We start from the raw sequence: 24,146 nt of genomic DNA, 5'->3' as shown, positions 1-24,146 counted from the left end.
GTTTTTTTTTAAAAACATGGTACTTGAATGCAAGCATACAGTGTGAAACATCTGATACAGCATTGTCTGTGTATAAAAGAAAAAATAAAATTAAAGTAATAAGACCTTTTCTATGCAATAATATGTCAAGTCTTTACCCAGATGTTTACAAGGTTATTACACAAGTAGGATCTGTGTTTGAATACCCCTTATTTCAGATAGAAAGATGACAAGTTAGCTGCAAACTGTTGCAGACACTGTGTATAATCCACTGATTTAAAAAAAAAATCTTTACATGACTCAAAAACCATTCTCTTTTCTCCTTAAGAAGTTTATCTTAAATGATTTTCTACATGTATTCCTCAGCACACCAAAAAAGGTCAGGAAAATATCCCACTGCAGCTCTGGCATTTCTTGACAGTGCAAGAGAACTAATTAGCTGCAGAAGATGACTGCAGAATGAGCTGGTCTTAATTTCTTTAAAACTGATCAGAACATTGGATATTTAGAGGCATTAGCTTGCACCAGCTACAAAAAGAGTAAATGTCAGAAGCTGAAGTGCAAAATCAGGCACTTGTCCCTTCAGCAATCCCTTGGCTGGGTGGTTTCTGCTCAGTCAGGGTCAGGTCCACAGGATGAGGGGTCCAGCCCCACATCTCTAGAGGCCAAAGTCCATTTGTCAGCCAATTTCAAAATCTCAAAGCTTGAAGGAACAGAGTGGAGGAAAGTGCCCCCTGTGTACCACAGAAGACAACAACCAAAGAGAGTGAAAAGTGGCTTTAGTAATTTTTGTAAGTAAATGAAGCATCAGAAATTGTTTTCTACTTTTGGAAGACTCAGACCAAATGTTACGAATGCCTTCATGATTAACACAGTGCTTGTGCTATATGGGCATGGAACAGGGGGCTCTTTCTCTTCCTAGGGAAATGCCCCACACACCGAGTTACGCAGAATGAGAAGCTGATGAAAGAAACAGCAAACACCTATAATGTAACTTTGCAAGAATCAGCAGCTTATTAAGCCAAAAGAAGGTACAGCAGTGTAAAATCAAAATCAGTGTCAGTCCTCATTGCTCTCACCCTTCCACATCAAGAAAAGTTATTTATAGGTTGGAGATGTACCACATACAGCATGACTGCAGCAGCTCACTGTCAGCTGTGCAGTAGACATTGGTGCCACAAGATCAACAAAAAAACAGAAAAGCTTTTGGGTATGAGCAGGCTACTAAAGCAGGATCTTCCTTTTCTAAATGTGAGTTTAATTGTGCTTTAAAGTTAAAAAGGTATTTAAAGAAATTCCTATACAAAGGCCATTTTGTGGGTATATTATATCGCTCCATGAAATCCACTCCAGCAGCACATTAAGAGTTTTCAGGCTGACAGCTGGAATGTCATGGAATTAAGTCTTTCTCACACTCCTGATAACAAAACCTTCAGCACTGGAACAGTTCATCTGCTTCCTCAACAATGACAATAGCAATAAGTTCATGCTCCCAGAAAACTATTGGCTCCATCCTGGTGAAGGAACATAAATGGCATCAACCTCTTTTTCCAATGAATGAAATAAATGCCACATTTCTGAGTTCACAGTGTCCATGTGATCAAGATTCATATAATACCCTTTCATATAATACCTAAAAATCTGAAAACCAGATCTCTTGTCCTAGTCATTCAACATTTTTTGGCTTGTTTCAGTAAAATTTATTTCAGTAAAATTTTATTCTTGGACATGTGGTAGTTTGTTACTTGAGTGTCAAAAGAAGTAGTATGAGCAGCATGCAGGCAGATAAAATCTGGAACGTTGTATTTCCAAACTGTACTCTTACAAAAATCATTGCTCTAGTTTTTAATCAGTATTAAATACAATTTCATTTAAAGAAGGAAGGCAAAAGATTACAAAGAAGAATCTTGTTGTGGGCCTCTCTAGAGAGCACCAATTCATATGAGTTGTCCTGATCAATCTATTAGTAGAAAGAGACACAAATTTAATTTCACCCAGTATAACAGGTTCATAGAGTATTTTGGCTCCTTTTCAGTCCTAGTATGATTTTTTTTTCTCTTGTGAAAATACAAGATAAAAAAAAGATCAGTGTGTGATGCTGGTTTTGCCTAAAACTAACACAACAGGAAGGCTGTTTTTTAGAGCTGGTTTAACACAGAGCAATATGAAGACAAGAATTCTTCAAGGTCTTTAGATTTCAAATTGCAGAGCATGTTGGAAAACTTAGTAAAAAATGAATGATAGGAAGCAGCTGACAACAACTTAGGAAAAGGAGGAGCTTGTCAATTTGAACTTCTCTCTATCCCTCCCACCCCAAGCCCATTGGTTTATTTTTAATAAATAATTTTGAACATGAGCAAAATACAGCTCTTTACAGAATTCCTCCCATGATTAACATGTTCAGCAGTATGCTGCTGTTTAGGATAAGAAATTATAAAACTAGTGGGGAAGTGTGAATTGAATGTAATTATCCATATTTAAAAGTTTTAGAACACTGCTTTCACTCCTGCTGTTACAAAAGTTTCAAGGTTTTGTAGTATTCATGAAGACAAACGTTTTGTTTTATTTTTTACAGTTAGAAAATTAGTGTGTTAAGGTTTCCTGTAGTTTGTTAACATTACTACTGGGTATTTTATCCTGCAGTTTGCAGGGATACTCAGCCCTAGACATATATAGGTAAATTGTATACATTTGACTGAAAACTCCTCTTGAAGGTGAGGTGCCCTACTCTCCGCCTCCTTGAATGTCTTATTTTCCCCTTTTCTATTTTTTCCTAAAACTAGAACTGTTTATATGAAACAAGTCTATTTACTCTTCATACATGAAAGAATGTAACAGCAAGTATGAATTTCTGCCTGCCCAACCCTTTTCCCCATGTCATACTGAAAAAGGCAGAAAAGTCATTACCTAATCTTCTTGCAAGTCCAAAGTCAATGAGTTTGATACTTGTACCAGTCTTGTTGACACACATGATGTTCTCTGGTTTCAAATCCAAGTGAACAATGCCCTGCTTATGGATGTACTCAACTCCTTCTGAAATCTGCTTCATGTATTTAATGCACTCTCTCTCTGTCAGTTCAAAGTCTTCATCAATGATTCGTTCAAAGAGTTCTCCTCCAGAAACCCTACAGAAGACAGAATAAAAAAAGGACTTCTGTAGCTTTTTAATTTTGGGTATGATCAAGCTATTTACACAAATACAGAGAGTTTAAGCTTGCAAGAGTCACTTCAGGATGCAATCTACATTTTGTAATGGCATTTTCTATACAAGGATCATATAGGAAGAATCACCTCATGTATGTGGTATAAAACAATACAGTTTTATATTCTGAATCTCTTTCCCAAGTTAGGACTGTGGAACACTCATAATGTTCTTCCATGCAGTAGGAATGTAACTGGATTATCATCCTGCCTTCAGGATTCAGCTACCTGCACCTGGCAGTAAAGTGTTTGCCATGTATTCTTCACCCCTCTGATGTAGGTTTATAAAACTGCTCCAGACTGAGCTCATGTGGTTTCTTACCACTTCCTTCCCCCCTGTGCTCCTTCACAGATAAGTGCAGATAACAGAATTCAGAAATAAACTAAAATACATGAGATGGGGCCCAGGAAAAGAAGAGAAAACTTCTAGCAGATTAGCAAAAATTTGGGAAGAGAGCGTGACAAAGAAAGGCTGAAGAAGGAAGAATTCAAATGATCTGCTTAATTTTAATGCAAAGCTCAAAGGGTAAATTACTGACCCGAGTGAGCTCAGAGGGAATTTCCTCATTAGCTATGAAAGGACAAGGATATAGCCCACAATGCAGTCAGTGATGGTTATTTTTAGCTTTAGCCTACACTCCTTGTAGGTCAGTTTCATTTGTATCCTTATTTCAGATGCGAAATAATTGGTCTTTGCAGGATAGAAACTCCTTGATTGAACTGGTTTTGGAACTAAAGTGGTACATTTTTAACCTAAATTTAATAAAGTGGTGAGTGAATGACCCATGAAAAAGGAGCAAATGGCAAAGAGCAGCTTTGCTTTTAAAAATCTGGTCTAAATTAAACCCTCCATGGTCTTTATATGGCTTAATATTTTGCAGCATTCATGCTTATTGCCAAGTGTAATTGCATGTTTCAGTTACAGAAAAAAAATACACAAGTGAAAACTGGCCTTGCAGTGTTTGCACATTGTCAAGATATAGGAATATATATTTCTCATGTACTAAACTGAAATGGAAACATCCGGAGTTCTGGGCACATTTATTGCTTTGGCTATAAGGTTTCCTAAAAATTTATAATCAGAAATGCTACTGCAGTTTCCTATTAACATGAATATAGTAAGACTAGAATATGCTTGATAAACTGAGAGATTACTCTAGACTATAGCACATTTATACAAAAAATCAAATAATATGGCTAGAGCTGCTGCATAAACAGCTCTGATAAGTTAGGGATCTAGTATCTTGTTACTTCAGTAAGACACTAACCTGTACAGAGGTGTTTATGGAAACATCTGCATGCAAAATTTTTATAACTGGAGCAATCTGCCATTCCTAATGATAACCATCCTACTACTAAAAATTAACAGTTGTTTTTTGACTATTTAACACAGATAAAAGCAGCTTATTTTTACAAGAGGCCATTTTTTAAAATTAATACTAAAAATTAACAAATTGATTATAAACCTGAAATCAAACAATGTAAAATAGTGGCATGACAAATAATAATAGGAGAGACAATGAAGTTCAAAAAATATATGAAAGATATGGGAATAAAATTAAAACAAAAAACATAGGATGACTATCAGGAAGAAAATATCCGAAGGTGCTCCTCATGTATGGCTCTAATTGGAGTGGTGTGGAGGAGCTGCTGAATTCCAGTCACTGCTAAAATCTGGTTTATAAGAAAACTGATGGCAGACGAGTTTGTTTTATTCAAAATCCATGCACTTAGCCTCTGAAGGGAATAACAAGAAGAGCTTGGATACTAAGAATTTTTGAAGGCTTTCCCACAACTTCTTTGACTGCAAAGAAATATTAGCTTAATAATTAGCTTAAGTGATTGTCTATCAAGAGAGGTGCAGTTGCCACGCTGGGGCTGTGTCACCTGGGTGACATCTGGCAGTACAGAGGACAGCAGCACACCTAGCAGGAAGGTGTCTCACAAGGATCTCAGTACAGGGAGAGGCTGCTGCTGCCTGCCAAGAACCCTCCTCCTGTGCCTCCTTTCACTATGGAATTTTCAGTGTGGGGGTTCAAAAGCCAGAAAAGGTGGCCATCCCAAACCAAAATCACATCCTAACTAGACTGGTCAACAAAAATCCTTCCTAATTGGATTGCACTTTTCCATATTTTGAATAAAAATAAAACCTCTTTGCTGGCAGGGGGGAACTAAAGGAGTGTAGAGCCACATATTATTCAAAACTCTTTATACATTTCCTTGTTTTCCATTCGGTCTGCCAGCTCCCAATTCCAAGCTAAGTAGGGCTCCCTTCCTTTACTGTCATCCACTTGCTCAACTGCTGAATCTAAAAATAAAAACACCTTCTTGCATAAAAGTTCCAAGGTTGCATAATAGAGATCCAGTTTCTGAAATATACAAGTGCAATAGTAGTTTACACACAATCCAGGCAAGTGCCAAGCAAGCAGAAGAGACATAAAGTCTCATTGCTTCTAACAATTTTTATCTTATTCAGCAATTCCAGCCAGCAAAAAATCCTCCTTCTCCTTGTGGCAGACAGCACATGAAGTGGATGTGGCAGTAAAACAGTGACTGATGTGATTTTTTGAGAAAAACATCAACACAGATCAAAATTTCATTTTCTTTCCAGCTACTACTGTCACAAGGATGGGATTCACACCAAGCAGGCATTTACCACTGAAGAAAAAGTTGATTATTATATTTTTTAAGTCTGGCAATTACTTTCCATCCCATGTTGTGAAGATTATTTGCTTATAATAAATTCTGGTGCAGGAACTTATTTGGAGCCTTCTTTTCTTTCTGGAAATAATTATTTGCTATCTTTAAATACAAAGGTGCCCAAGTCACAGCTCTGGGATGCTCTTCTCCTGCTTTCCACAATGGAGTAGCATAAGTAGCCCAGGCTGAACAATTTCTGGGAGGCCAAAAAAGCACCACAGACTGTCTTCAAATTCAGCTTTACTTAACTATACAACTTTGCACAAAGAGTGCAATGACTTTCAAGTAAAGGAGAAATTCCTTTCTACAAGTGTAGAATGGAGAATCAGTGTATTGACAGTAGGGGTGGATCAATTCGTGTTTAATTAGGGTTTTTTTTTTTTTTGGGAAAGAGCGTAACCAATCTTTTTGCATCTATTGATCTGGATTTAGAACATCCATTAGATTTTTCATACAGCACTCTCTTATTATAATTAATGTTTTGCAATCAGACTATTTATATTGTTACAGGAAAAAAATCCTTTAAAGTCTCTTAAAATATGAAAACTGAATATAGCATATAATGGAAACTGAAGTGATCCAAATACCTCTTGGGTACTATAAATTTGCCTGGATGATTTTTTTCATGGAAATTGAAATATTTTTTTAGAATGTAGTTTAGAAGTTTGTATTCTCAAACATGGCTTTCTCTCCTACTGTCTGCTGTGCACCAACATTCAATTCTCTGCAGGAGACAACTTTAACAGTGTTGAAATGAAATTTGACACAAGCTTCTTCATTAGATCTTTAGAAGTGCCTAAAGAGAAAAATACTTTTTCTCCCCCATAAATAAGTTTTTAATGCAAGCAGAAATTGCAGCTAACTTTTTTTCTCTCCCTTCCCAAGTTGGCAATAAAAGAATGAGCTGCAGAGAAACACCACATGTACTTGATTAAAAAGCAAACAAACTAGACAATAAAACCTGTAACACATCTTCACTGATTTTTTAGACATACAACACAAATTCACTTACACAGTTTAAACAAACTGGATAAATAACTGTAAAAACTTGCAAGATGTGAAAACCATCCAGGCCCTGCAGATGCTGAAGCTTTTGACAGTCCTATGTCTAAGCTGCTATTTAGTATGCACAATTAGTTTAAACATTATTAGCTTTGTTAATGTGATCTGCTTTATACTTACATTTCCAAGACCATAACAATGTTGGCTTTTTCTTCAAAGGCATCTACACATTGGACAAGTTTTGGATGATGTAGACAATTCATGATGCTGATTTCATCTCTTATGTTTTCTTTTTCCTTAGCAGAATAGGCTTTGAAAAATTTTCCTGCCCAAACTTTTCCATTCTTCTTTTCAACAAGCCTAAAGACTTGTCCAAATTTCCCCCTGAAAATATATAATTATTTTCATAAAAAGGTTTTGCAAGATATGAATAACAACATATAACTAAACAGTGCAGTGCAGCCACTCTGTTCTGAAATTAAAATGTCCTCATACCGAGTACTGCTCTGTAGTGATTTTGTGCAGAGTAATCTGCAAGAACTTTTATGTGAATACCATGTTTAGAGATACTCTGCAATTCCAATTAGCATGTTTTATATAAGAGGGTTGAAAAAAATGGCCTCCTACCAGGGTTTAATTCATGCAACCCAAGTTTTTCTGCACACAGCTTTCTATAGTTCAGAAGGGGCAGCAGATAGGTGACATCTCAGGTACAGAATACAAGATACAGGTGAAATCAGAACCTGAATGCTAGAAGCTTCAGTCCTATTACTTCACAGTGCTGTAGATGTCCAGTTCTACCTCTACAACACCCTGATCAAGATCTGCTTATGGCAACACCCAGGATCCCCCAGCCTTCTGCACCTCCAGCAGCACAAATTGCTGAAAGATGATCATGGCATGCAATCCACATAACCAAAGGTCTGAGCAGTGAGAACCTCAGCCAGGCCAATCACTGACCTTCACTAAGCACTACTGTGAAAGCTTTTGGGATTATGACTGCTGTCAACACAGAGTTTAGCCCGTGGGCAGGATAATCTTGTTACCTCTAATGGATATAATGGAAATGCAAGTACACAAGCTGTACTTTTTTTTTCAGCTAGCTTTCAGAACACTGAACAACAAAAGAATCTTCTAGCTTTATTAATTTGTGGGATCCATTTTTCTTGCCAGAGATGTATGTAGTACCTATTTCAAATTATTAATAGAAATAAGAGATCTTTCTGCAGTGGAGGCCAACGCACGTTAAAATCTATTTTTACTGCAACAGAGGAGCCCAGCTGGAGTGTTGAAAGTGCAAGACACTGTCAAAGAATGAATCCACATGATCTTTATAGCTGACTGTAGCCATGAAAACTCTGTCTTTGAAAGCACAATATATTACTTACGATCCCAGTCTTTCTTCAATACTATAGACATCTGAAACTTTTTGTTCAGTGTTGATAGTAACCGTTCGATATTCGACCTCTGTTTCTTTCCCTTCTACAAATAAGTATTAAGAACCATGATTAAAACCTCTCTCAAACATCAATTAAAAACACATACTTGTATTTTTCCACATTAAAGTATGAACCTCTTACCATCATCAGAGAGCTCCACTTCATCCTCTTTAAGTTCTGTGGTGAAAATATAAAGACATGAATAACATTTTATATAGGGATTCACATAAGATAGCCAAAATATTCACAGTAACATGGACAACTGGTAAGCCCTATGGCTAAGCAGCAAAAAGGTGTCAGGGATTTTGTGCATCACCTTCCTTATTAAAATATCTTCACCACTTCTACATGATGATTGACTACACAATCACTATCTGGTCACCATTTCTTTATAAAACAAGTTCATAACCTTTTCAGTACTATTGTAGCTGCCTGTTAGAAAAGTCAGAATATTGAATCAGTTCAAGATAGTCTAATAAGTAAAAAACACCCTAGTGAAATAAAGAAGAAATTAAAAATATTAAAATAAATAACAAGTTCTGGTTCAATGAAAAGTAATTTTATGGCCTTTCTGTGCATTTTTGTTTTAATGTAAAGCCAACTGTAAAGCAAGTTTATACATGAAAAGATTGCCTGCAAAACATTCAGAAAAAAAAATCAGACTCAAAATGATTAAAAAATTTGGACTGCATGCACTTTCCTGAGCATGCTGAAGTCTGAAATCACAGAGGTCAAAATGGCACTTTGGTTTTGCAGGCATATTCAAAGAGATGTTGGCAAGCCCAGTGACATAAGACAGAGTAAAAGCTGGCCTGAGTGTCTTGATTTTTATTTTTAATTTTTGTAGGCATAAACTGTCAGTAGCACTGGCTTGTGTGTTCTTCCCTATGTTTCCTACAGGTATGAGGGGAAGGGAGTTGTAGCTGGAATGTTGTTATATATTACTTAACAGTGCTTGGGCTTGCTCCTAAGACCTCTGGCTGTGATCAGTAATTTGAGAAACTGCAAAGGCAGCTGCCCAGTGACCTGCAATTCTCCCTTTACCTGCTGAAGCTGCACTTGGCCATCATAGAGCACAAACCTAACCAAATGATTTATCCCCACTGTGTCAACAGAGTTATGCTCTGAAACATTGATGCAGAACTCTGGGCACTGGTGGATGCTTTGAAGTATAGAGTTATATGCAGCAGATGAGAAAAAAAAAAACACAACAGAAAAAAGAGAAAAAGAGTGCAGTCTGAACAGATAGCTGGGCATCACCTTTTCACATCCAACATATAATGCTGTGTCTTTATGCTGGCAGCAAAGCCAGTCAGGTGGGCATAATCTGTTACTTATCTCTTTTTTTTTTTCCCTGGATTTGCAGCCCTTGCATGTCCCAGCACAGACTGGCTGGTCTGCAGCACTTCCAGGGAAGCAGGGAGGGAAGTGAGCCCTCCCCACTTCGGGGTAGCTGTCCTCAGACCTTCCTTAGCTAGAAATCACACTTGCAAGGAGAACATCACATTTTCCTCCCCTTTTAAGGGCTTCATAAAGGAGCTGATCCCAGCCACACTGCCAGTACTTAATATCTGCCAAGTACTGAATAGACAAAGAAGTCAGTTCCTGGTTCTGCTGCAACACTATATTGAAGCCGTGAACCAGAAACAGTTTGGTCCACCAGAGGAAGCCTAAATTAGATTAAATGGAACATATCTGAGCTTGGTAAATGCTGAGTAGCTGTGCTGAAGACTTTCTCAGAAGTGAGTCAATGGTACCAAATTTTCCTCAAACATGGCAATGCCTACTTTAATCTGTTGTGACTTACAACCTTATTTTAGTAACTGTTTTCTTTAAATGCAAAGTGAAAGGTTAGCCATGCTTTTCTTCACTAAATTTATATTGAGATTGCTAATATGCACTGGACACCTCTGGATGAAAATCAGGAATTGGTCTTTCTGGCAGCAGCAGAAAATCCCCAGTTCCTCAGCTAAGTGTTTACATAGATGGCAGCTTAAAGTCCTGACTTCCAGAGGTACTGAACAGATGCATTTTTCAATGCTTCAATTAAAGCACCAGTTGTATTCACACACTTGAAAAGTCATGCATCAAGAAGCCCTGGCACTGAGACCACCAGACAACCCACCCTCCTGCAAACAGACTACATTTTCTTTTCTCTTAAAACAACTTTGCTTTGTTTTTCATATGTATCACAATTATTCATATGCTTTGTAGCCTTTTTGTATTAAATCTATGTGAGAAAACTCTCAGTCTTAAAAAGAAAAGTAGCTTGTCTGCTTTGATCCATTGCAAGCAGTGCTTTCTCTAGGGAAAAAAAAATGTAGGGAGGAGTCAAGTCTCCAACTTTAGAAGGTGTTCATCCTGCAACTAAAGAAAGAGGGCATTCAAACACAGGGAATTTTGTTATGAAAAGCCAATACTGTCTAGATTCCTTTAAATTTTACTGCCACTCTCAGTGTTATTTTCCCCCCTTTAACGAGAAGCTGCGTCTTGAGTTAGATTAGCTTGTAAATCTTTAAAACAGAGCAAAGTAACTTCTCAGAATGCATCCAATTTAGTTAGCACTTGAAGAGAAATATGATTTACTTTTGTTTGGAAATGTCTGTTGAGAGGCTTACACAGTTCTGTGATGCTGCACTACTTTGCTATCATTTTGCCTTGTGGTGGCAATAAAACAAGGACTGTGTGAGACACTTCACACTCCAAAGGCCTGGATACAGAAGTAAGAAGGGTCAGATGCAACACACAGTCTACTCTCCAAAATCAGGAAAAATGGCAAAAAACATTATTCTTGGTCTGGGCTTTCTGGCGTGGTATGGCTGTCAAAGGTATCCTGCACAAGAGATAGATGCAGGTGTGCATAAAAATATGCATTCAATATCCATTAAAAACAAAAAAATAAATGTATGTTTTGTGTGTGTTTAAAATTTTGGTGCTAGTTGCCAAATAATTTCTAAAATGCTCCACCTCTTCCCCTAAGTCCTTTGAGAAGATCTTAAGCAAAAAAAAAAGAAGCAAAGGGTACTGAAAAATATTTTTACAACTACGTGCAACTGTAATCAAAAACCCTAAAAAATATTTTTAACACCCAAATGCTGCAAAACCAACAAAGTAAGTAGGATTTCCTTGAATTCACAAGATCAGAGTACTAGGGGCAACAGTACTGAAGTGCTTTGTCGAGCACAGGAATTATTGCTTAGGTTTGAGAGGCTAATTCAGTTTCTGCTGCATATTCAGTGCTTGGCGAGCAGCAAACACATTTACTTTTTCCAAAAGCAAATTTGGGGTAGTGTTTATGGCTTGTTTTTTCATGGTGTGTCCAGTATAAACAATAATTAACCTCAGGTAAGCCACCAAACATTTTTTTCCAACTGAGCACGGTCTGAACGTGCAATTTATGCACAAAAAGTTTCATCTCCCGTTCCCTGTGGGCTTGCACCAAATTAGAAGTCTGTCAGACAGCACTCACAGCAAGCCAGAAGTCAAATCCTTGATTGCTTTCACAAGGCAGGGTTTTGGCATCCCTGAAGCCAAGTTTCCCTGCTGGATTCGTGCAAAACTTCTATGCTCAAAGACCCACATGAAGTCTGTGGAGGGACTTCAGCACGCTTAGAGCCAGCATAAGCATTCATCGCACAGAAGCACATGCGAAGGAGTGTGTTGAGCTGCCTGACCTCACTGGGGAACTGTTGAGATATAACTGAATTGAATTTAGATTTTATTTGTTTGCTTGTTTTCCACTTAAAAACCAACCTTCTTGTTTCTCTCCAACTTTTACCAGCTCGGATTCATGACTGGGCTCACTGATGCCGTACACGTTAGCAGCTCGCACACGGAATTTGTACTCCCGGTCAGGCTGCAGGTCCTGCACGTTGAAGGAGGTGCTGCGGCAGGTGGTGAGATCTCTCCATTTGTTATCCACTGAGTCCCAGATCTCCACAGTGTAGGACTGCACTGCACTCCCACCATCGTAAGAGGAGCCATACCACGAGAGAGTCAGGGAGGAACTCCGTATGTCTGACGCGCAGGGTGTTCCAGCAGGGGGGTCTGGTTTGTCTGCAAAAAAACATAGGCAAAGCATGCTAGATGCAGTCATGAGGAACAGAGGTAGGAACTTCACCCAGAGTATTGCTGGCTCTAACTAATAGCCTTTTTCTTTCTGTGTGGCTGCTCTACTTCAGAGGTTTGTACTAGAGGGATAAGGAACAACAGGAGCAGACACACCTGAATTAGCTGAGATGCCAGTCCCACATGGGCCTCGGTATGGGGTGTTCAGTTCCCTGGCATCTTGCTAAGCCATGCTGGAGCCCTTTACAGCTGTCACTGCAGAAACTATGGAGTCTGAAACCAGTCACAGCTATACCTGCAAGTACTGAAATCAGATCTCTCATGGTAGTGCAAAGCACTCCTTGGTGAGCTCCTCCTTAGGAGTTTACTCCTGTTAGGGCAGGAGTTTTTCTCCAGCTCCCTACTTCAGGGCCACGATTGATCTTTATCAGTCTCAGAATGTGCCACTCATCCAACTACACCTGGGTAGCAGAGACACCAAAACCAGTTTGTTGGCACAGAAACACAGGCCTCGAAGGGTGGCAAATTTGTCAGCTAACAACTTAGTAAACAACTTCACTTATGTGAAGCTTTTGGAAGCTTAGTGCACTTTTTGGTAAAAAGGGATCCACCCTAGAATGCATAATTTAAATATTGAGGTTTTTTTTTAATCTTGTTCATTGTGGAAATTGCTGGGGAGGTGCAACAGAGGAACTTTTAACTTTTTCCTCAGTTAGAGGCTTGCTCCTGCAGTCCTTTTTGGCATGAATAGAGCAAATATGACCAGAATCAGGTGTGCAGGTGAGCAGCCAACTATGCAAACATCTAACACAATGCAAAAGCCTTGCAGTTATAGGAATTTTTCAAAATGCAATGTAATGATTACATGGCTATTGAAATGAACGTTTTACTTTGGCAGAAAAATATTGACTTAAAAAAAAAAAAAAAGAGTAAGAAAATAATTAAGGAAGTTAAGCACTTCAAAAGACTTTAAAGGGAACAGATATCTTCCTTGGGACTAATCCTCTCAGAAGTAAGTTAGCAAAACCTACAAAATAATGATGAGGTTGATCTGGATGAATTAGTAGCCAAAGGCTGAATGAGAAACCAAATGATGGAATAAAATGACAGAAGAGGAGAAGAGAAAGACAGAAATATGTGAGAGGCTACCAACAGGGGTTACACTGGATATTGACTGCTAAAATCCTGTCTGATTTTTTTGGTTAAAACTGCTAGTGGATGTTACCACTTTCTTCTTAAAGGCAGAACTGGCAAACCAGCCAAAAATACAGCCAGTTTCTCAACAATAAAAAATGCTGAAAACTGCAGTGGACTTTGACCAAAGCCTACTTGTGGTAGACTGTATCTGTTATCCCTCCATTCTGAAATTATCCTTCCTAGGAAAATCGCTGAGAAGACAGAAGTAGCTCCAGTTTGCCTTAAACATATATGCCTTTTGTTCTTGGGCAGTAGGACCTCTCTGACTGCTGGGGTTTTACTTACAGAGAGGGAAAGTGGGGTACTCTAATCTGATCAAGATACTGAAATATCAGTTCATTATTTGGAAGCAAGCAAGTTCTGTGAACAAATGATTTTCCTGAAAAAAAATTCTGTAATTCCTTTTAGTTCAGTTGTGATGGAAAATCCATCTCCCTCCACAACTTAAGTATATTAGAAGATAAATAAACAGGATTTGTTAAGTATGAGGGAAAGGAATGGGAGGGAGCAAGGGGGGTGGGCACCAAGGATTTGCCTCTGCATTCAGGATGAGAATGCCCAGGCAGAAGAAAAAGAAACTGCCAAAGTGTTGGCTATCTTTATTCATTTTGGCAACACTTAAAAGACCATTTTACTAGAAGTCATCATTATACAGTACATCTCTTGTTAAACACAAATATCAGAGATCAGATGCCTTTACCCTGTGAAATGGCTTATTGCCCTGATTAGATGTCACATTTTTCTTACCTCATTTTCTGGCAGAATAAAAGTGACTATTAACAAGCATGAATGTATAGTGGAGATAGCATCAGCTGAATTGCAGAGAAGTTAAATGATCTGCCCGAGATTAGAGAGAGAGACTGTAGCAAAGATGAGAACTGAATCTTCATCTCCTGGTGCCCAAACAGTAGCATCCCTCTCTCCACCTGCCACCCACTTGTCCTGCCCCAGCCTCCTCGGAGCTGCAAGTGTGAAGTCAAAGCTCACAGTCACAGAACTCTTGTACAATACGACAGCAGCCACCAGAGAGCTGGTTGTGGCACACATGGACTGCATGATTTCACTACAATTTATTAGCCATGCAGACTGTGCCTACCTCTGTCCTCTTCACAATCTGTACAAAAGAATAATATTCATCTGTGTGGCTTGTTTTCCTTCAATATAATCATCAGTGCATCCTCTCAAGATGCAGGTAGGAGAACTCGGATAAGCAGCAGTTGACTTATCCCAAACCCAAACAGAACAGAGCAATTGCTGATGGCAAGATGAAAACCCTTAAAAGAAAAAGCTAAGCCAGCAGTTTGTCACCTTACAGAGGCATCTGTTTGGGTTTGTCAAAGCAGTGCAGATTCTCTGACATCTGCTATGCACACAGCTAAATAGGGACGTTATGTGTTTGTTTTTTAAAAAACTGTTAGCTTGCTCAAATGCTTTACACTGAATTTTACATTGAAGAAGGATGATTGTGCTTCATCCTCTGAAGACCTCAGTATCTTGTTTCTCACACAGGACATGAAGATAAAGTCTCTTTGCCAGTCAGACTCTCTTTGCTGACTTTCAAACCACTGCTGTTTCCAAATGAAACTCTGGGGATGATTTATCAGTTGCCTAAGCCACAGTTACCTTAGTGACCTCTCTCTCCATGACACCCAGCTAACTGCAATCCTTTGGTGTCCAAAAGCAAGGCTTAGGTTTGTGAGCACTGAAGGGAAAACATTTATGACTAAAGGACATCAGCAGTAAACAAAATGCTACAGGCCTTTAGTCTAGTATCTGCCAGCTCTGGGCATATTTCTGCTTTCCTAATAAATTTTGCCAGCAGGCAAAGAAAAAAACCTGCAACCCTGGCTGGACTTTTTTGTTTGAAGTCTACCATGTGCCACTGCTTGCAGATCTGCTCCAGGTATAAATACACGGGTAGCAGCTGCTATGGGAGATAATAAACAACAGCCTAATTTTTGCTCTTTCTTAATATGACAGATGTATATGTACAATTGTACCATGCTTAAAAATGATTTGATATCAGACTGGATGGTATTCTACAGTGCTGCACATTCACAGAATTTACAGATGGTTTCTCCATCTGAGTCTGCTTTGTTTCTTAAAAGTTTATTCTGTGGGGATTTTAAAGACTACCCTTTATTCATCTGTCTGTATTGAAAGCTTGGATGTTTTGCCAAACTGCATTCCCTTCTGAAATATGAAATCTCTATCAGCACAATTAACTGCTTGCAACAAAAAAATCCAGTGGGTTGAGAAGTGTGGAAGTCAAGCAAAATTCTCTGTTTTGTCTTTCTTTTTTTAGTGTTTTTAGCATTCATGGCCTTGAGCTGCCCATCTTCAGTATTCATTGGTGTGTCACATGCAGTCTTTTACACACACAAACACACTGATACATGGGCTTTGTTGGACCACAACTTTGTTCTTCCTGTTCTGGACCAAACAAGAGCCATAAGCCAATATGGGAACTAGACGGAAAGAAAAGCATCCAAAAATACACTGCTCCTTGTGAACATTTCTGTTCACTATTACTTACTAAGCAATTACTTTTAAATATTGAGCTCTAACTTTAGAACTTTAGTTTCACTATTACAGACAACAAAAGGAAACATATATATTCTCCACCATGTGTAACTATATGAAACCAGGGGCACTCCACTCCTGGATAACTTACAGCGTGCATACTACGCCAAAATCAGGACTTAGCTACACTCTATAATATTATCTATAATATTATCTACACTCTATAATATTATAGATTGTTACAGTCAAATTTGTCCTTTTCACCTTGTTCAGAATCCTACAAACTCACCTCCTTTGTAGCAGATAGTACATAGACTTTTCTAACTAGGATGCATGATCACCTCACATGCTCAGTACTATGACTGGAGAGGCTTACAAGAGTTTGGACAGTTAAATGTTAAGGGGACTGAAGCACAAACCTCCCTATGTAATCTCTTTAGGAACAGAGGAAGTAAGGATGCCCTGAACTGGCTCCCAAAGCCTAGTGGCAGGCAAAGGAGATGGAAGAGCAGATTATTTGTCCTCAAGCTTGCCTCAGGGACTGTTCTACACAGCTCTACTGCTTTCCTCCCTTTGTGCTCCAGAAAACTAGCAATAGATTTAAAAAAAAATTACTTCCCACCAAAAGGGGTCATAAACTACCACTTCCTCAGAGCAAGGAGGTCAGATACCAGTTTTGTCTTTGTGGCATATTTTCCTCAGGGCAGATAGTAAGGTCACGAGCTGGCCTCACATGAAGTGTATAAAACCACATTTCAAACCATACCAGGATTTAAAGCCACATTGCAAACCATACCAGGATTAAAACACACACTTATTTAGTCCCAAATTGAAATCAGCTGCACTCCTTTCTCAGACTAATTCTCAGAAATATTTTGGTAAACAGGTTTTGATATACAGCCTGGAGTAACCTTTAGTTAATTTGTGTTTGTACACTCTGAGAAACATAAAGCATCATAAATCATTACTACTTATGATACAAATTTGACTTGAGGTCCTTGCGATTTTTATTTTTTTTTATTTTTTTTTTTTTTTTTCATGTGGTGTATAACCCAAAATTCCTCCTGATAAGGAAAGGGACTTTCTCTTTTTCTGCATAGGTGGTGAACCCATAGCTCATAGCGGACACCCACAGAACATGAAATCGTGCAACCCAGATCTCATGGCTCAGTTTACAGAGTCCACAGAACACAAGCACCATTCCAGGAGACCAAAAAAGGCAGCAATCTCCTTATCTAACTCTGAGCACAGGGAAATGGAAATGGAAATTGCTCTGCTACTTGATGTGAGGGTCAGGCTGTGCCAAGGCCAAGTGATAGTGCTTGCTGCACACTAAGAGTTTGCAGGGTTCTGGTGGGCTTTGAAGGAGCAATGCTGCTCCAGTAGAAAGCCTCTGAAAATTGAGAAATAAACACAGCCTCTGCAAAAACATTTTTTCTTTTACAAAGACACCACTGAAGCAATGTCTCTGAAGTAGTTTTCTTTATCTGTTCTCAAAATTGGTTTGGTTTCTTTCTAAATCTAGCTATCATATTACTGTATAATACTATTATTAGCTATTGTGATATTTGTCTGCCAGATAAAGAGCAGACAGAAAGAAACAACTTAGCTCCATTCCACGAGCTGTTTAGCCAGAGAAGGTATTTAATATGCTGCAAAGTTGAACACTGTCCATGCCGAGAGCACTGGCAGAGCCTTCGTTTGAAATTCATCAGCAGGAGAAAAGCAAAACCATAAAAGGTCATAACTGAACTCAGCATTATTGCTGACAGGGCTCGGGGTCATGGCAGACCTCTCTGCTTTGCTTGGAAAACTATGCCCTGCAGCTTTTTTTCCAAGGGAGAAGAGTGCTGTAAGAAGAGGTACTGTTACCCCGTGACACCCTGTAACAGCCATTAGCACCCTTCTGGATGTGACTGTACTATAGGTTTAGCATCAAACTAAACAAGATGAGAATGCCTGAGTTCTTCAGCAAAGCAACACAACAGAATTTGAAACAAAGTTTTCTCCTAATGGAACAACCTCCCCAGCAAAGCTGAGGACCACATGGACAAGGTCAGTTAGCTCAGGGCAGTAGAGGTTGAAATTCCCCCCTCCCCTGCAGTAAGCCCTGCAGACTGCTGCTCACCTGCCCTGTGCAGGATCCCTCACTGTGCTGACATCAGAACAAGTAATTTAAAAACTGCCACTGCCACTTTGAGACCTGGGTGTGAAGTAGCTCACAAATACTGGAGGACCAGATCAGTGCTCCCAGTTTGCCAGTTGGGGTAACTGAGGCATAAAAGAGTAAAATGACCTTGGCCAAGGACGTGCAGGAGAAGGGAGCTGGGAAGGAAAGCAGAGCTCACCACTCCCAGGCAAATGCCCTCGGCACAAGAACTTCTCCTTCTGCTGCAGGCCTAATGGTAGAAACAAATAAATAAAGCATTTTCAGGAGCCCTTTTTCTAAACCATCTGCTCCTGTGCCTGAGTTAATGAGCTACCCTTATTACTCATGTGCCACATGGTAAGCATCTGGTTTGATAGCTGATCAAATTAGAGATCTGATTCCTGTCCCCTGAAAGAAGAATCCATGAGTTTTGGTCCTAGGAACCCCATGTTTGTGTGCAGGGATCATATGAATAATCTTTTAGTAACTAAATCATTCCTAGCATTTAACAGCAAGTAAAATACAGGAATTTTATTGTAAGAAATATTGCAATTATATTTCCTTCTCTTCATCAGAAGTGAAGCTGAGTTTCTGGAAAGATAACAGAGCAGGAAGTTCTATTGGAATTTTTCTTAACAGAAATTACATTGAAACTACATGGCCCCTCAAGGGATAAATCTGGATTGCACTGGTACATGGGGCTACATAAGCTGTTTATCCCTGATACATTGAAAATTTAGTTTTGATACACATGCAGAGTTTTGTCACCAAGCATTAGTGGGGAGGTTGGCAGCAGAGGTTAGAATGCTCCTGAGTCACAACAGCAGCACAACAGCAACCTAAGATATCTCTGCCTTAGGAACCACCAGTCTAGTTGCCTTTTAACAGTAATACTGGTAATAAAAATCCTCCAGCAATCCAGAGGAATTTGAAAGGCTAAAGGTTAGAGACCAAGTCCACCCACAAATTCTTAAGAAATTCACTGCATTCTCAACACTATCTGTAAACAAAGAGTCACATGGACACTGCAAGATATAATCTGATGCTTCTCAAGAGAAGATGAAGTTTCAGAAGCATGAATGTTACCAGTCCTGAGCTGCAGTGCTGTCTGTATAAGCATCTGTGTTTGTTCTGCTTCACTCTCTGTTACAGATGTCTGCATGTGCTTTTCCAGAGAGCTCACAGTGTCTGACCACTGCTGGATCCACTGAATCTGAGCACCAAGCTCTGAGCCAGGCTTCTCAGACACTCACAAAAACTGCAGATATTGTCCCTGTGAGCTGCTGGTTATGCTGCCACATTTCCTTCTAATTGAGTTTCAGGGAAAAGAACTAATGCTAATTTAGAACGTGTATATGTGACTTCTTGAACAACAACCAAGGCACTCATATAAGCAATTAATAATGCTACCATCATATTCAATGACTATTGGAGGTAGTGGTGATCAGATCTTGTTCTCAAGCTAAACTTGAATGTTCTCATTTTTCTTTGGAAAAACTGTTCATACAGATTCTGCTAAAGGCATACAGCTAACATTGTTAGTTTCCTCACAGAAAGTAACTGATCCATCCCAAGCCAAGGATGGAATTGTAACCTCATGCAAAGGAGCAGGTATTACTTAGTGAATTCATGAATTACGTGTGAATTCGTGCACAAGTCATGTGTGTAACATGCTGATATGTCCAAAAGTGCATGAGGACACAGTATAGGCAAAAATACTTGTGCAATAAAATAATAATTTAAATAATATAATAATAATTTAAATAATTAAAAGTAATAAGAACAACATAACAAGTAACTTTAGGCCTTCTGTATAATGACATTGCTTGCAGTCTTCTGCATGTATCCATCATGTAGCCCACTAATCACCACGACATATATAGTTTTTTCATGACAGACCACGCCAGGAATATTATAAGTGCAAAGGATTTGTAACAGACAAACAAAATTGATCAAAATCAACCCCCGTGTGTTTTTACCTCTGTATCAACAAAAATAAAAGTTGTCACTAATATCCAAAGTATTCACCAAACATTGATCATCAGAAAATTGCCATATATTAGGCATAGAAACATGAAGCACTTTGCCCAAAACCATGAAGAAGCTTGTGGCATAGCTGCAGAACACTCTACTTCTCTACTCCCACATTCTCCTTGTTGAATACTCTGTTATTCTTTTGACTGTTTGTTATAGTATCCATCTTTAGCCAGTATGAAACCCAAGTTCTTTTATCAAAAACATTTACAGATTGAGGTATTGTTGTTACATAGCTAAAATTTTCAGAACCAGAAATTTGATAAATTTGCCCATCTAATAACTGGCCTTTGCCAAAATCAGTCCCATCTCATACTAAGCTCACCATGGGCTCACTTAGCATCACTTTGGCACCAGGGGTCCACTTCAATCTGGCACAGTGTCTGCTGTAAATCACCATCTCAGTCCCACATCATGCCATTTGGGTTTTGCAAAAGAGACATGTTGCAAAACCTCCCTAGAGAGATGGCTGGGCTAATGAAATTGTTTATTTAAGAGAGCTAATAATAACAACAGAGAAGAGCTCACAAGGATGTTTTGGGACCAGTCAATTCTTTTAAAAAAGGCATTGCTTAACTTGGATGCCTCAGTTTTACTGCAGGTTCCCCAGTGTTCTTAGTGCTTCTGCAGACAAAGCTACACAATTCATGGATGTGAAAATCAAGCCTCTGTTCCTGTGGCTCAGAGCTGTGTGCTCATCACCACCCTGCACTGCCTCTCAGTGAACCTGTGTCCTCTGACTTGATGTCTGCAGACTCTGTGCACCTGCTGTGTGAACTGCACACAGCTCACCCTGGTGCCTGAGCATAATGGGTATTTTATTCACTCATATGCATATTCATTGATATGCATTACAGTAACAAAGGAAAAAAAAAATTCTCCTAAGTGGGGTTTCTTTCAACATCATCTTTTCCCATGGCCCAACCTGCATCGAATTGCATTCTGTTCTAACTCTAAATGTCAGAATCCCAGCTCAGTTCACTGAAGCTTGCAGCTGAAGTCTGAGCCTGCCTGTCAGCAGTTAAATGTAAGACTTCAGGAACCAAATTTAAAGGAATGCAGAGTAATTTTTTCCCCCTAAAAGTCAGTATTAAAAATAGTTTATAACAATCATACCCAATCATAGCTTACAGTCTAGGGCTCAGGGTTTATGTCAGAGCAGGATCATTTCTGATCCAAATCTTGGAGGATAAGCTCAGTCCTTTGTCCTCTGTCTGGAGGTAAATCAATCGTCTTATTTTTTATGAAGTAAGGTCTTTGGCAACTAAAAGCATAAAATCAAGATATTAAATATCCTTCAGGAGGTCTTTAAACCTTCTGGATCAGCTATAAGTTCAGATCAGATTGTTCAGATGCTTTTCCAGTTTGAATGTGAATAGTTTCAAGGATGGAGACTACAACTTTTCTGTGTAGCCTGCTCCCTGGCATGTATGACAGTCCAAGGTTAATTTGGGAAGTGCTTTTTGGAGCCTTTCACATGAGAAGCTTGCCCATCAGCACAGAGATTTTGCAACCACGTGGTTGCAAGGAGTATTAATAAAATAAATACTTCTTAATTTCCTTACTTATTCCATTTTATAACATGCCTTTTACTTGCTGAAATTCAGAGCAGACAAGCTTGCTAGCTACCTTTTTGAGAAACAGTTCTAGGTTTCCATCTCAAACACACTCCTCCAAAGAGCAGATGTTCTCTATTTGTATTTTTCTTCAATATAGTGAAGACTCAGTTGTGAGCTGTGGTCAGTCAGCACTGTTTTGAGCACTCAGCATATAGATGGATGTGCTTTCTATTGGTAAGCTCATAGGGAGGCATCTCACACAGAGTTTAGAACCTCTTTTTAAATGACTGAGGCAAACAGAGCTGATCTTTGACACCAGGGCTTACTCCACAAGCACTTGCTCTGAATGTGGGGTCAGGGCAGGGAGGGCCCTGTACTGAGGTTCTTCTCAGTACTTTGGATGGAACAGAGAAAATAGACAAGTGGGAATTAATGACTAAAATGGGTTTTGGTAGCCTAAGGAGTCTCACATTTTGCATATTTAGAGTTAAAGTACAGTTTCCCTATTTTGACTGAAACGGGCTTTGGAGAAAAGCACCTTCCAACGTGCACGAACATTTAACACCTTTGAAGATACAAACTGAGTGAAGGATTTTACCTTAGCAGTGAGATTCTAAAAAACTTCCTAGAAGGAAGACATATTTTCTCCCTTTTCCCCATTTTTTGAATACCCAGATGGAAAAATCTGGCCTTGCAACACATGTAGAGGAAACTAGGAATCTTGAAGCTTTGTCATGCCTCTGGCAGTGCTGATATCAGCGAGATGTCTCACTGAAGACTTTGGCAATTTTACAAGATGGAATTTATTCCTTTCAGTTGCAAACAGAAAGCTTGTCCTCAGCCAAAATGCGTGGCAAACTCCAGCACATTGGAAGGATTCTGCACCCAAGTGTCCCAAAAGCTTCTCTGGGAATCCCACTGCTCTCTGGCACATTTCTCATGGAAGAGCAAAGCAGGAGGCTGAGATGTAGCTTTATAAGGTTATAGAATTCAAAGACTTTCAAACCAATTAACTCCAAAGGATATAAACCAGTGACTTACATAATAATGAGTCAAAGCTCACAGGGTGAAAAGAGAATAGGAATTGTTGGCCTAGTTCAGCTGAAAAATTTCATCTTGCCCAGTAACCTGCTACAGTTAGCTGCCTGCAGCAGCTGCCTAGGAAAGGGTGAAAAAAAGGGAAATGTAAAGAGCGATGATTCTGGTGCCATTTCTCTACCTCTTAATCAGCTGTGTTGGGGCTTCGAAGCCCAAAGCTGTACCTAAAACAATGTATGTGAAGCTTATTCAAAGAGCAGTTTTTCATGGTGTTTATTTTTCACCTAGCTATATTTTCAACCTACACAGCCCTTTGAAAGGGTAGTACAATTTATCTTTCCACTGTGTGAAAAATACTTATTCTATTTTCCTCATTCTTCAGTTCCCTGGCATGTTTATGGAATCTACTTGATATTTAAATTCATTCATTCAGTCACCTTTAACTGCTACAAAAGCCAGAGATTAAATGAAATAAATTAATTTAAATGAACAGGAGGCCTCCACTGACAATACATCCAGCAGTAGGCAACTGAGGGGCATTCCCTCTTTAGCAGTGGATATTTCAAATGAAAGTGTGACCCTACTCACTAAATTTTGTATGTTATTCACTGAATTGCTACAATGAATTTCCAGTCCAACTTGGGTTAATGGTATTTTGCCACTGATTTCAATGGAGCCAGATTTCCATCTCTGGCCTTATCCCAGCATTTCTTTACATGCTCTCTCACCCACACAGCTGTTAGGGCAGCAGAGTATGTGCTCACTTGCAATATGTGATTAGGATGCAGTCTTGCTGGTTATACTGGAATTCATTCAAATACCTTGGCAAGTTCTGCCCTCCTCTTCCTTGTGTCAAAACTGCTCTGTGGGCCAGATAAGAGAGCCTAGAAACACACCCATCCCACAGGACAACGTTTTAATAAAATCACCCTTTTTGCTTGTAGAACATCCCTAGAAATCCCTTTGTTTCCCCAGTGAGGTGGGTTCATTAGCACTTTCAGAGATAGTTGTTCCATGTCTAGATTTACTTTGGTACCCAAGGTGGCTGGTCCAGTCTTAATCAGCAAAGATACTTCAACTGGTAGTCAACAAGTGTCTGCAGCTGTCAACAGCTTTCAACAACAAACCTGGTGTCCTGAATGTGTCATCTGACAAAGCTGTTTGAAGCTTTAAAATACACATGTGTACTAGCCCATATCTGAAGGGCTCCATATGAAAAACTGAGTGCCTTTAGTCACTGCTGTCACTACAACAAGA

At 39.1% G+C, this 24,146-nt stretch overlaps 1 protein-coding gene across 6 annotated transcripts in view; it reads right to left on the bottom strand.

Moving 5' to 3' along the window:
• MYLK (myosin light chain kinase) overlaps positions 1–24,146 on the bottom strand; it is a 187,910-nt gene that overhangs the window by 16,868 nt on the left and 146,896 nt on the right. For all 6 annotated transcript variants that reach the window (XM_071746633.1, XM_071746635.1, XM_071746637.1 and 3 more), the window contains 5 exons: positions 12,075–12,377; positions 8,463–8,498; positions 8,271–8,364; positions 7,063–7,266; positions 2,887–3,104 (listed from right to left, as the gene is read on the bottom strand). In XM_071746633.1, the coding sequence (XP_071602734.1) occupies positions 2,887–3,104; positions 7,063–7,266; positions 8,271–8,364; positions 8,463–8,498; positions 12,075–12,377 (855 nt within the window). The remainder of the gene's footprint in view (positions 1–2,886; positions 3,105–7,062; positions 7,267–8,270; positions 8,365–8,462; positions 8,499–12,074; positions 12,378–24,146) is intronic.

Source organism: Heliangelus exortis, chromosome 6 (genome assembly GCF_036169615.1).
Source record: "Heliangelus exortis chromosome 6, bHelExo1.hap1, whole genome shotgun sequence".
Taxonomy (NCBI): Eukaryota; Metazoa; Chordata; class Aves; order Apodiformes; family Trochilidae; genus Heliangelus; species Heliangelus exortis.
The sequence above is the reverse complement of the archived record's forward strand: the minus strand, read 5'-3'. Positions and strand labels throughout refer to the sequence as shown.